The following is a 12,053-nucleotide window of genomic DNA, read 5'->3' as shown; positions in this document are numbered from 1 at the left end:
GGGTGACACCAAGCTATGAGGGGCAGTGGACACACTGAGGGATGGGATGCCATTCAGGGAGACCCAGACTGAGCAGTGGGCCCAGGAGAACCTCGTGAGGTTCAACAAAGCCGTGCACACAGTCTGGCACCTGGGCTGTGGCAACCGCTGTCAGTACAAGCTGGGGGTCACAGGATGGAGCACAGCCCTGCTGAAAAGGACTGGGGGTACTGCTGGATGGCAGCTGGACATGAGCCACCACTGTGCCCTCATAGCCCAGAGAGCTAACCATACCCTGGGTACATCCAAAGCAGCACAGCCAGCACAGCGAGGGAGAGGATCTGCTCCTCTGCTCTGTGCTGTGAGACCTCACCTGGACTGCTGCATCCTCACAGGGAGTGCTCAGCACAGGAGAGACATTGAGCTGTTGGAGCACATCCAGAGGAGGGCCCAAAAATGATCCCAGGGATGGAACACCTCCCTGTGGGGACAGGCTGAGGGAGCTGGGGCTGTGCAGATGGAGGCTGCGGGGGAGCTGAAAGTGGCCTTTTGCTGTCTAAAGGGGATGTAAAAAAGAAGGGGACAGGCTCTAGCAGGGTCTGCTGTGACAGGACAAGAGGAAATGGTTTGCTTGCTCTCAGTGCTGCTCTGTGCAGGCAGGCAGGCAGCAAGGAACGGCTGCACATATCCCTCATGCGGGCACAGGTGAGCTGGAGGACAGCACTCACACATCAGCTGCGCTCACATTGTGTGAGCCGTGGTGCTCTGAGCTCCAGCCCCGTGTGCACTCCATCAACATCTTCCCCTCACCAATGTCCACCACCGTGGCTGCCATTTCTGGGCACATCTTGGCAACAGTGCTGCAGGTGGCCTCACCACACATCCAGACCCTATGCACCAAATTCCACCCACCCGAGGGCTCTGCTGGCCAGAGCCCAGAACTCACACCCACCCGAGGGGAGCAGCCTGCAAGCTGTGACGGGTTGGATCAGGCCAAGCTCCCCTTCCCCAGCCAACCACAGCATCCAAGCAGGGACGTAACGCAGCCCAATGCTGGGATGCACACCACGCACTGGGAAATAAGGTCCTTGCCCTGTCCTGTATGGGCTGCCAGTGCCTCTCTGTGCCTCCAGCACCCGGGAGCCAGCAGCCACCCTGCTGCAGGGGACACAGCAGAGCAGTCTGGGAGCCCCAGGTCAGCCGAGGTGTGCTGCTCTGTCATGGAGCACAAAGGGGAAAAAAACAAGCAGGCTTCCTGCCTGTTTGGGATGCTGGCCCAGCCATCAGCAGGGCTCTCATCACCGCAGTGCCCAGCAGGCACATCCCAGTGTTCTGGAAAGTCTCAGGGAACTTTGGGCAAGACACGCCATCAGCACAAGCTGCTAGGAACCAAAAGGCACTACGTTTTTAATACACCTGATGATGCCTAAGCATAACAGTTGACCGATGCTTGACGTATCTGCTCAGGATGCGGTGCAGGCTCTGCTGCAGCCTGGAGGGGACACGGCACGGTCCCCACCGACCCTGCGGAACCTCACAGCAGATGGGAACCGCCCCATTTCCTCTCTCTGTCCACACCACAGGCCCCGCCATCACCACCAGCACCCTGCCTTGTTCCCAGTCTCAGGACCTCCACGGCCACCAGCGGACCGCAGCCCCTCAGTCACTGTCGTCGCTGTCGCTCCCTGTTGCCGCCTCCGCTGTGGCTTCCTGCTCCTCTCGCAGGTCTGCAAAGAAGTCCTCCCCGCTGCCTGCAGCCTTACTGCTCAGGGCTTTCAGCGGCCCCCCCCGCTTCTTCTTCTTGCGGTACTCATCCACCACCATGGAGCCCAGCGAGGAGATGTCCCAGAACTTCACCTTCTGGTCGTGGGCGCAGCTGGCCAGGAGCTGCCCGCCTGGGGCCACGGCCAGCTGCTCGATGGGCTCCCCCAGGTGCTGCCCGACGCACCCCAGCACCCGGTTGGGCAAAATGTTCACGGCCCTGGGGAAAAGTGAACGGACGCAGCACAGTGAGGGGCAGAGCCCTGGGGAACGCAAGCCCACCCCTCCAGCTCGATGCATTCCTTCCGGCATGAGCAGAAGCTTTGCTTGCCCTCCCTCCTCCAAGGCTCATCTCACTCTGCACCCTCCCCAGGGCCCTCCCCATTGCATCCCACAGCCCCAGCGCTGACCTGATGACCCCATCCAGGGATCCTGTGCACACGATGCTCTCTGTGATGGGGACCATGCAGTCCACTGACTCGGCCCTCAGAGAGAAGCGGTCACTGGTGGCCCCAAAACCATTCCAGTTGAAGAGGTAGATGGTTCCTTCGCTGGAGCCACACGCCACTTTCTTCCCTCGCTAGGCAAGAAGGCACAGACCGAGGCATGGGCAGAACAAGCGAGCCGGAGCACAGCAAGGGGCTGTGCACATGCCGGGCTGCAGCTCAAGCCCCGAGCTTACCTTCAGCAGCACGACGGACGTCAGGTCCCCGCTCTGCGGCTCCGAGAGCAGCTCGAAGCGGCGCCTTTTGATGTTGAAGACTCCCATGGTGCCATCGCCACTGCAGGGAACGGAGCGGCGCTGCGGGACGGGGCTCTGCGGGCGGCGCCGAGCACACACGGCGCGGGCGGTCGCAGCCCGCAGTACCTGGCGGTCAGCAGGATCTTCCCAGCCCCGTCCACGGCCATGGCGCTGATGTACTCCTCGTGCTGCCGGGCCTCCAGCACAGCGCCGCCCTTGCGCAGGTCCCACACTTTGAGCTCTCCGTTGTCGTCGCCCGTGGCCAGGAGGTGCTGATCGACGGGCAGCACGCAGTTGAGGGCCGTGCTGCGGACGCACGTGGGTCAGCCGGGGGCTGAGCCGCAGCCGGGGCTCCCGCGGCCCGGCCCGGCCCGGCACGCACCCGTGGGCTTTGGCGATGCGCGTCTCCAGGCGGCCGTCCTCCACCGCCAGCACGTGCACGGCTTTGTCTTTGGCCACGGTGAGCAGCCCTGGGGACGGAGCGCCGTCAGCGCGGCCCCCGCCCGGCCCCGGCCCCCACCCGGCCCCGCACTCACTCTGCCCGTCCCGGGAGAAGGCGACATCGCGGCACGACTTGAGGTGGTGTCCCGAGGACCACAGCTGGCGGTTCTCCCCCTGCACGCAGCAGTACGAGTACCTGCGGGCGGCCGTGAGGCGGCGGGGCCGTGCGGGGTACTCGCAGTACTCGCGGGTGCTCACAATACCCGCAGGTACTCACAGGTACACGTCGCCGTCCACGTCCCCCGCCGCCAGCAGCTCCCGCGCCGGGTGCAGCGCGATGGCGTTGGCCGCTGCCTCCAAGCAGATGTCGTCGGGGGTGTCCCGGAGCTGCGGCTCCGCGGGCGGCTCCTGCGGACGGCCGGGAGGGAAAGAGCGCGGTGAGGCGACGCGCGGCCCCGCACCCCCCGCCCCCCGCCGCACCGCGCGCCGCCGCGCACCTCCTCGGGCGCCGCCATGCCGCCGCGGGCCGACTGCTGCGCATGCGCGGGCTCGGCCGGCGCTAAAGCGCCCCCCGGCGGCCGGGCTGACTGAAGCGGAGGACGCGGGTTCGAAACCCGGCTTCGACACGTTTACCTCCCCCCGCTCCGGGCTCAACCTTCCACCACCCCCCCGGCCAGCGCTGCGGTTGCCAGCTCCCCCCCTCCCCCACCTCGGACTCAACACTGAGCCATGCACCACTCTGCCTCCACGTGTACACACATTCAGAAGCCTTGAGGGTAACTTTATTACATCTACAAGGGTTGCAAATCACAAGCTGTACAACAAACTCAGGGAAAGCCCCAGCACAGCCCCACAGCACGAGGCTGGGGCTACGTGTGCTGCCCAGAGCAGGAATTAAGCCAGTGTGGGGGTGAAGGAGAACGGCAGCCCAGGCAGAGGCACACCCGCACTCTGGGCACACAGCATCCAGCAGGATGAGGCTCCAGGAGCAGAAGGATCAGATGGAGGCAGGCAGCTACAGCCTCAGTACTTGGGCCTTTTCACCTCCACCCTGGAAAGAGATGGGAACACGGCCGGTGAGGTTGCAGGAGGACAGCACTCCCCCTCCCTTCTAGGGCTCAGCACTGAAGTCCAGAGCACCATCCTAAGGGCACCCAGCAGGTGACAGTGATGAAGAGCCCAAAAAGTCATCACTTCCTATGTCTGCTCTGCCCCCACCCAAGGCCCAGGGGAGAGGTGCCCCGCTTAGCACACTGAAGGGGCTGGATGTTCTCCCCCCTCCTTCCAGACTCATTGCCAAGAGACAGCAGAAAGGTCTTTGCCCCTTGCAGCCTTGGGGAGGGACAGCCACACTGCCTGCTGCTGAGCCAACAGCAGAGGTAACTTTACTAACCCATCAGCCTCCAGCTTCTTCCTCTTCTCAATGATCTGTGGAGAAAACACAAATGCCTGTTATACTTTGTGCACAGCCAGCTACCCAACCACCCCTTTCCTCTATAAGGCACAAAGCAAACAGCAGAAGCACTGTAGGGTGCAAGACACACTCAGTGAGAGCTACAGCTGGAGCAAAGCTGTCCACAAGCTGCAGATAAACTTAACCTGTTCTCCCTTTGCTCCATTTTGGCCATCAAGGACAAGTCACTTTTTTGTTTAGCATCTGTTCTCACTTTTTCCTAGCCCACCCTACAGTACTGGGGGTGCTCATGGCCTGCTCATCCTGACAAGACCTCCTCCTCCTGGATGTTCCAGCTCTGCTTCTTAGAAAACAGGAAGCCACAAAACATGCCCTGTCCCCTCCAAGCCCACCTGGACAGCTTGGAGCTGCTGCTTTTGGACACATGCACTTGCTACACAGTACTAAGCAAAAAGCCCCCCTGCACAACAGCAACGCCTGACTGCAAGGGCATGAACCAGACCAAAGAGAAGTGCCCAGCACAGCAAGTGGAGGGCTAGATGGGAGTTCTCCTGACCCCGGGATATGTTGGTAATTCACAGCCTGAAAGAAACGCCACACGAGCACCAGGCACTCACCGCACTGATCTTCTTCCACTGCCGGTCCAGCTCTGCCTTGTCATTCGTCTCTTTGAAGCGACGGGTTTTGCGTCCCTCAGACATTTTGATCCCATACTGGAAGGCTGCCCTGTGAAAGGAATGAGACAGCTCAGCACTTGGTGCAGTTCTGTGGCCTGGTGATGGAGCAGACACACCTGACCCAGTTGTAAGCCTGTACTCCACCAAGCCAGCTTATCGCCCTGGAAACTGGCTGGGCAGGCATTCTTAAGAGCAAAGACAAGTCACTGAGCCCAGGATCCATGGCTCCTCCTCCAGCTCTCACAAGGGGTTGCTCTTGATTCAAGCTCCCCCAACACCTGGGTTTGGCAACTACTGCCATTCCCACCCAGAACCCGTTCCTCAGCTGCATCTAGCACTTCACAAGTGCTGCACTCACTTGGGCAGAGCCTCTTTGTTGTTCATGTATTCACTGTATTCCTCCTGGGTATCGAAGTCCCAGCGGCCCAAAGGCCCTTTCTTGTTACCCTGCAGCAAAAAGAGATGATTCAGCAGCTCCTCAGTTGACACTGGCCAGGACTGTTCATGCCTTTTGTATGCCCACAAGATCTCAGACTGTCATCAGCCCCAGTTCAACACTCATGAGTCCAGTACGGATCTGGCTCTGAGATCTCCCCTTGAAGCCCCAGCGAGGAAATTCCATGGAAATGGGAACTGAGACAAATACATTACCACAACCTCTTCCCAAGTGCCATAAAGCACCATGTTTGCTCCCTGGGACAACAGATCTTGCCTAGACCCAAGCACACAGTAGCTTGGCAAGCCCCAAACCACAGCCAGCACCCAGCTCCAGGGTATTCGGTGCTTTACATAAGCCTGCTTTCTCTCCCATGGGACCATCTAGGCCTGCAGTGATACCTACCTAGTTCACTGTCTGGCCTCAGCTTATGGCAGCCTACCTGATCCATCTTGCTGTAGTCCACCTCTTCATCACTGTCCACAGCCATATCATCCATTCTGTATGGGGAAAAACAAAAAAGCACAGAAAGTGCTCAGAGTTCGGTCTTTGGGACACGGATCAGAATCTTGGAGCCAGGTGTCAATACTAATGAGGCAGTGAGCTCGTGACAGCCATCTCTCATGTCCTCAGGTTGAACACTAAGCTAACCAGAGAGAAGTTCCTCCAACCCAGAAGATTCTCAGCCACCTCTGCTTTCCTCTAGCACTGAGGGGCAGAAGGTTCCAAAGAATCATTGACAACAAAGACCAGATAAGAGACCCAAGGACTCAAGGAGCATTTTACCAAAAAGTTGCATAGACTGGCAAGGCACCACAGCCAATTGAAGGCCTGCTCCTTCCAGCAAGGAGCAGTGGGGCTGGTGAGCAAATTCCTGCTGCAAGAGAACAGGGCACCCTGCTCCCAACCCACAGCTTCTTGCTGCTTCCTTACGTAGCAGGGTAGCACTCGGCGTAGCTGTTTGACATGCCGAAGAAGTCTCCCAGCTGCTTCTTGTCTTCTGGCTTCTTCAATGTGATAACAGTAAAGGAAAACAACAGCAGATAGGCTTAAGTACAGCTAAGGTCTGAGCACAGTGAGGCAAACAGCAGACCCCTACACACCCAGCAGACGCCTGCCCTAGCACAACTACACACTGCCGAGCTTATGTTTGGTTTACAACAAATAAAGTCCAAGTGGCAGTTCTCTACTACAGAAGGAAGAGCCCTCCCACAGGAGAGGACAGCCACTTAGCCACTCAGGCACAGCTGGCCTACAGAGGAAGCCTGGCCTTGCAGTCAGCCAGGCTGCTCAGACAGTAAAGGATATGTCTCTGTTCCTTCCCAGCCAGCAGCTCCAGCAAACTTCTCATTGATAGACTTGATGAGCTCCTTGGCAGAGCCAGGTCCTGGGGCAGAGAAAGCAGCAGGCTGAGTTTTGGTGGGGGAAACAGCTCACCTTATTACACCTGGGGCTGGAAAGAGCCTCTTTCTGCACGGTCAGTTCATGCAGCTTTAGGGCAGCCTGCTGCAGGGTACATGGAATGGACAGCACTGGGATGGGGTAGCAGACCGGAGCACGGGCTGCACACAAGGTAGGAGAAGGAAAGCTGGAGAACACCAGTGAGCAGCAAACTTCAGTTTGAGCACAGATAGAAGTAATTAATGCAAGGCTGATCCTAGGAAGAACTTGAATCCTCCTCAGCTTATAGCTGGCATAAGTGGATTTGCTGCTAGAAAAATAATTGTATACCCTCAACCAGGGCTGACCTGCAGCAGCTCATAGGCAAGAGACTCTTAACTCCATTACCCACCTTCCACAGCAGACAACTCCCTCTGTCATAGCAGTTTCTGGGAGAATGGAGCTCAAGCAAGACAGTGAGGCAAGCAGCTGTTCAACAGCCTGCAACATCACGTGACCTCACTGCAATGTCCAGTCTCATTCAAGTAAACACAAGACTTTACTCACCTTTGTCAATGTCTGTGGGCTGCAAAGAAAAGGGAGAGATACTGTGTCACTTGGGAGGGCTGAAAGCATGCAACTGATGGTGCTGCATGACTTGCAGCTCCACTTTTAAGACTGCTCGTGCAATCACATGCACACAGAGCCAAGTCATAAAAGCCACCAGCCTGTGCCAGCTTTTCCTTGCTTGCTGAGGGAGAGGACAAGCACTCAACCACCCACCAGCCCCTGGCTGGAGAGACAGAGCTCAACATGAGCTGAACATAGGCACAACTGGGAGTACGACCACACCAACCCTACAGCCACACTCACCATGCTTCAGAAGCAGACCCACCTCGTCATCAGCCTTGGGCTTCTCAAAGTAGCTGTGCCTCTTTTTCTCCTCCTCCCGGTCCCGCTCCCGGTCCCTCTCGCGCTCCCGGTCCCGCTCCCGGTCCCTGTCACGCTCCCGGTCCCTCTCGCGGTCTCTCTCACGGTATCTCTCCCGCTCCTTATCCCGTGGCATCTTTGCAGTGGAGGGTACATAATCCCCAATGTCTTCAAAGATGCTAAAGTGGAAAAGAGCCTGTACTTACAGGTGGTGTAAGAGAAGCCACAACCACCTCCCTTTGAACTGGAACCTGACAAAGGAATGTGAAGCATCATCACAGAGAGCTAAGGATGCCCTCTAGAACTGGCTTCTTCATCTGTCAGAAGTATTGCTGCATTTCTGTTCTCTTCTGTTGTCTGGATTTGCCTCTTGTGGACCAGGACAAGAGACAGCCCTTGCCTGCCGCAATCAAGAAATAAAACAAAGCTTGCCTCCAGCCTTAGCCACCTTGTCTTAACAACAGCCCAAAGAGCATGTCCAAAGACGTAGCTTGCTTCAGATGCACTAAGCCCAGTACTCTCCAAACTTGGATGATCAGAAAGGCATTAAGGCAGATAGCTCTGACCCCACAGCCTGTGGTGGCAGAAGGGCACTTACTTCATATCAGCTTCAGGGGGTTTCTTCTCATCCAGCTTCCCTGCAAGGACACAAGAGCAGTAAGATGCACGTTGCTCCACACCCCACCTGTGCTGCTTCCCAGCCCAAACAGTGGCAGGCCTGGAGGATGTCCTCCCAGCTTCCTCTTATGTTGCCACATCACAGCTCAGCACCACAGCAAGCCATCAAGTTCCTCCCCCACAGAAGGCATTTCCCTAAGGAACTGGTTAAGACCAGGAAGAACAGAGCAGCACAAGACACTCTTGCAGCTGTACTTTCTTAGCATTTATTCAGCTGTGAACACCCTGCCTTCAGGACGCAGTGTTTGGAGAGCAACAGGAAGTCACTGTCCTCCAAGTTCACTGCCCCACAGTGCAGGGAATGCAGGAAATCAAAATGTATTTCATTCTCTTGGGATAGGCTTCAAGCATGAGGCCTTCCACTTGGCTCCCTTCAGCACCTACCTTTGTCTTTCTTCTTCAGCTTCTTGTTGCGGGTTCCTTGCCTGAGATAAGAGAGGATCTGTGTCAGCTTGCTGATGACGATGTCATTTGTGGTCAGTGTAGTCTGTGCCTGAAAGAGAAATGCCCATTTCCTAAGTGGTTGACTCTCTGCAGAGCGCAAGCTTTGCTCCAGGCAATTCAAACCAGCACAGTAAGGGAACCTGGAAGCTGGCTGGGTACCTCCATGGTGGGGCAGTCGGCCTTGCTCCGGATCAGCGTGGTGGGGATATCAGTGTCAGCGTACTCATCGTCCAGATCTACCACATAGGCCATCCTCCCCGGCAGGAACAGCTCATTCCGCTCGTAGGCTTTGTTCTTGAACAGAATGCGGTAGATATTTCGACCTGGATGGAAAAGAAATGCTCTTAAGATAGCACTGGACAAGCCCATAGAGAACCACATCTAGCTTATCAGAAACATCAGAATCAGCTCCTAAGAGCCATGCTTGGGCCCTCAGGTTCATAATTCCTATAGTCTATATGCCTCCTTCCATCAACTTCAGTATTTCTCCCACATTCAGAACACAACACAAATAAGGTAGGGAACAGCCACATGCACAAAGCCTTACCCAACCGAGTCTTAAATTCAATTTTGTTCTCAGGATCTTCATCTTTCCTGAAAAGACACAGAAACTAAGCATGCTAAGCACATGCCCCTTCTGCATCATCCTCACTGAGAGGCAGCTGCACTCAGGAGTCCAAAATCCTCCACCACTCACTTGGTTTCTTTCTGAGGCTTCTCCATCATTTCTTCCTCTTCCTTCTCTTTGCTGGCAATCTCAGCCCGTACCTAGCCACAAAGTAAAGTTGTGCATTACAGACCACATCACACCGCTGCTGTTCATCACAAGAAGCAAGGCCACTGCCCTTAGTTCCCCAGCCATTCATAATTCTTTCCATGAAAGGATGTTGCATTCCAGAAATGCACTGGCAACGTCACAGCATCTGACAGCAGCAACTACCACCCCCTCCTCACCACCTCTGCCAGCTGGATAGGCCACGATAACAGAAGAGCAGCATGGTGATATCTGTACTCACCTTCTGCAGCAGGGCAAAGTCCAGACCCTTCACCAAGTGAGTGTGCTCCATGTCACCACCCAAGAACTTGGACTCCTGGATCAACTGTCTCCTCTTCTCTGCAGCAGATTTATCCCTATACAACAAAAGCAGAGGCTGTTATGAGACAGCCACTCTGGAGCAGACTGTTAAGAAAAGGCCATATCACAAGCTCACGTACGCCTCTGCAGTGGGCCCCACAGCCCTGTAGTTTGCAGTTGTGCTGATCAGCTCTGTTTCCTCATAGTCCTTGTTCACACCATCTCTTCTCTCCTTGGCTCGATCCCTGTACTTCTCAGCCAGCTCTCTTTCACGCTCTATCTCCTGCTGGCGCAGCTTTGCGTAATAGCTGAGGTTGGAGAAACAGCCCAACATTAGTGACACATTCAACGTTTGGTGCACTGCTCATGCAACAGCCTCTAATGCCCAACACATGCCTGTTCCACTCTCCATCTCTTCCCCAAAGACAAACTAAAGCACTGTGGGATACAACATCTCAGGTAAGATGAAGCTGTTGTAACGAGAAGCTCAGTCTTCCTTTCCAAAAGGAAAAGATCTGAGGGCAGTGCTGCTGCATAGATGTGTCCCAAAGGACACTGTCACTACTGCAGGTGTCCTACCACTGTTCTACCCCACCAGACACATATGGAGCCTGTCCCCTTCTTCTGGTGGTAAAGTTGTATTTCCACCCTGCTGCTGCTATTGCACATCTGTTCCCCTGGGCAGCGACAGTCAGTCATCTTGAGCTTTTTTTATACAACTTGGCTCCAAAGCTCCAGAACAATCCAGGCCACTGAGCATCATCTTTGGTAGCCCAAAAGCTCAAAAGTCACATCCATGGGAAGTACATAACAAACAAAGGAAAGCCCTGATGTATCACTTTCAATGTTTACCTTTTCTTCTTCCTTCTACGAGCAGCTGGATCTTCATCTTCATTGTACTCCCGGGGCATCCTGGAAAAGGGCAAGAAACAACAGGTACAACCTGCACTGCTAAACACAGGCAGCATAACAGAACAGTCACAGCAGAACATCACAAAGCCCAAAGGCAGGAACAGCACAGTCCAATATGTCAATGAGGAGGACAAAGTTTACATCTGCACTTAGCAAGAACCTAATCTGCCTCTTAAATCCCATGTAAAACATTCTAACAGCTCCAACCCACCAGTTTCTCATGCTAACTCCAGTAACACACACGTGCAACATACAGACCCCAGCACAAACCAAGGTCAAGCTCTGCTCCCCGAGCCCTACATCCACACTTATTAGCATAGGCCTTTAAATACTCCACTACGGAGTACAGGGTTAAAGAGTCAGACAGGTACAACGGCCCTGAGGGATGAAGGCTACGCTGTGCCCCACAGCCCTGTGAAATACACCCTACTCACTCATGGTGGCGAGATTTGGACGGCGGCGCTGATGTTGGCGTCGCCCGAGGGGTCATGAGAAGCTTTCGAAAGTCTTCATTGGTGAGTTTGGACCTGCAAGGAAGTGAGAAGAGCAGCCATCACCTCCTGGCAAGCTGCACCGGGCCGGCAGGATCTGAGGGTCTGCCTGTATGACGTGCCCAGGCGGCACCGCCAGGCTGTGTGTGCAGAATGCAGTCACTGCGCCCTGCCCCGATCCCCGCACGGTACTCACTGGTGGAAGGAGTGCGCGTCGTCCACATCGTGGCCATCGGGGGCCAGGGGGTTGGAGAACGGCTCACCTGGGGACGGGAGGGAACAGCGCTCAGAGCCGGCCTCTGCAGCCCACCCCTGCGGCCCAGGCCCCGCTCGGGGCAGTGCCAGCTGTCACCGGGCTGTTACACCCACCGGCGGCTCCGCCGAGACCCACAGGGCCGATGCCACCGTCCGCCGCCCCGCGCCTTCCTGGGGTGTTCCAGCCACCCCCGAGCGCCCCATCCCGCTGCTGCTGCGCCACAGGGCCGCGCCACCCGCCGTCCCCCGCTCCGCACCAGCACCCCCCGTTCCACGTTCCGCCCCCCACCCCCAGGAACGCTCCCCGCGCCCCGCAGCCCCCCCCAGACGCCCCTCACCGTCCCTCTCCGGCATCGCGACCCGCTCGACTCCCCTCAGCTGCCGCGCCGGAAGTGCCGGAAGTGCCCGTCGCCCTCCCCTCCCCCCATTGGCCAGTTA

The 12,053-nt window shown here is 56.5% G+C and overlaps 2 protein-coding genes across 2 annotated transcripts; both read right to left on the bottom strand.

Moving 5' to 3' along the window:
• Positions 1-1,362: 1,362 nt before the first annotated feature.
• Positions 1,363-3,460, bottom strand: WDR55 (WD repeat domain 55). Its single transcript, XM_015293535.4, has 8 exons — positions 3,421-3,460; positions 3,201-3,331; positions 3,019-3,119; positions 2,865-2,952; positions 2,609-2,788; positions 2,423-2,522; positions 2,151-2,320; positions 1,363-1,960 (listed from the first exon to the last, which is right to left on the bottom strand). Exons 1-8 carry the CDS (start codon positions 3,436-3,438, stop codon positions 1,639-1,641), a joined length of 1,110 nt encoding a protein of 369 aa, XP_015149021.2. The 5' UTR covers positions 3,439-3,460; the 3' UTR covers positions 1,363-1,638.
• Positions 3,461-3,683: 223 nt separating this feature from the next.
• On the bottom strand, positions 3,684-12,029 carry IK (IK cytokine). Its single transcript, NM_001006145.2, has 20 exons — positions 11,954-12,029; positions 11,557-11,623; positions 11,304-11,396; positions 10,810-10,869; positions 10,098-10,265; positions 9,899-10,013; positions 9,580-9,650; positions 9,430-9,476; positions 9,042-9,205; positions 8,823-8,931; positions 8,359-8,398; positions 7,726-7,939; positions 7,398-7,416; positions 6,759-6,837; positions 6,384-6,464; positions 5,893-5,950; positions 5,373-5,461; positions 4,955-5,063; positions 4,317-4,351; positions 3,684-3,974 (listed from the first exon to the last, which is right to left on the bottom strand). The coding sequence occupies exons 1-20, from the start codon at positions 11,967-11,969 to the stop codon at positions 3,947-3,949; spliced, it is 1,662 nt and encodes a 553-aa protein (NP_001006145.1). The 5' UTR covers positions 11,970-12,029; the 3' UTR covers positions 3,684-3,946.
• Positions 12,030-12,053: the final 24 nt, after the last annotated feature.

This window comes from Gallus gallus, chromosome 13 (assembly GCF_016699485.2).
Source record: "Gallus gallus isolate bGalGal1 chromosome 13, bGalGal1.mat.broiler.GRCg7b, whole genome shotgun sequence".
Lineage (NCBI taxonomy): Eukaryota > Metazoa > Chordata > Aves > Galliformes > Phasianidae > Gallus > Gallus gallus.
This window is presented reverse-complemented; position numbering and strand designations above follow the sequence as displayed.

What these genes read in the sequence shown, in the direction of transcription:
- WDR55 (XM_015293535.4), bottom strand. An exon ending in CTTCTCCCGGGACGGGCAGA is followed by an intron (nt 2,953 to 3,018) that starts GTGAGTGCGGGG and finishes CTCCGTCCCCAG; the next exon opens with GGCTGCTCACCGTGGCCAAA. An exon ending in TCCCTGGATGGGGTCATCAG is followed by an intron (nt 1,961 to 2,150) that starts GTCAGCGCTGGG and finishes ACTTTTCCCCAG; the next exon opens with GGCCGTGAACATTTTGCCCA.
- IK (NM_001006145.2), bottom strand. An exon ending in CCCCCTGAAGCTGATATGAA is followed by an intron (nt 7,940 to 8,358) that starts GTAAGTGCCCTT and finishes TTTCCACTTTAG; the next exon opens with CATCTTTGAAGACATTGGGG. An exon ending in AGTGGAAGAAGATCAGTGCG is followed by an intron (nt 4,352 to 4,954) that starts GTGAGTGCCTGG and finishes TTTTCTCCACAG; the next exon opens with ATCATTGAGAAGAGGAAGAA.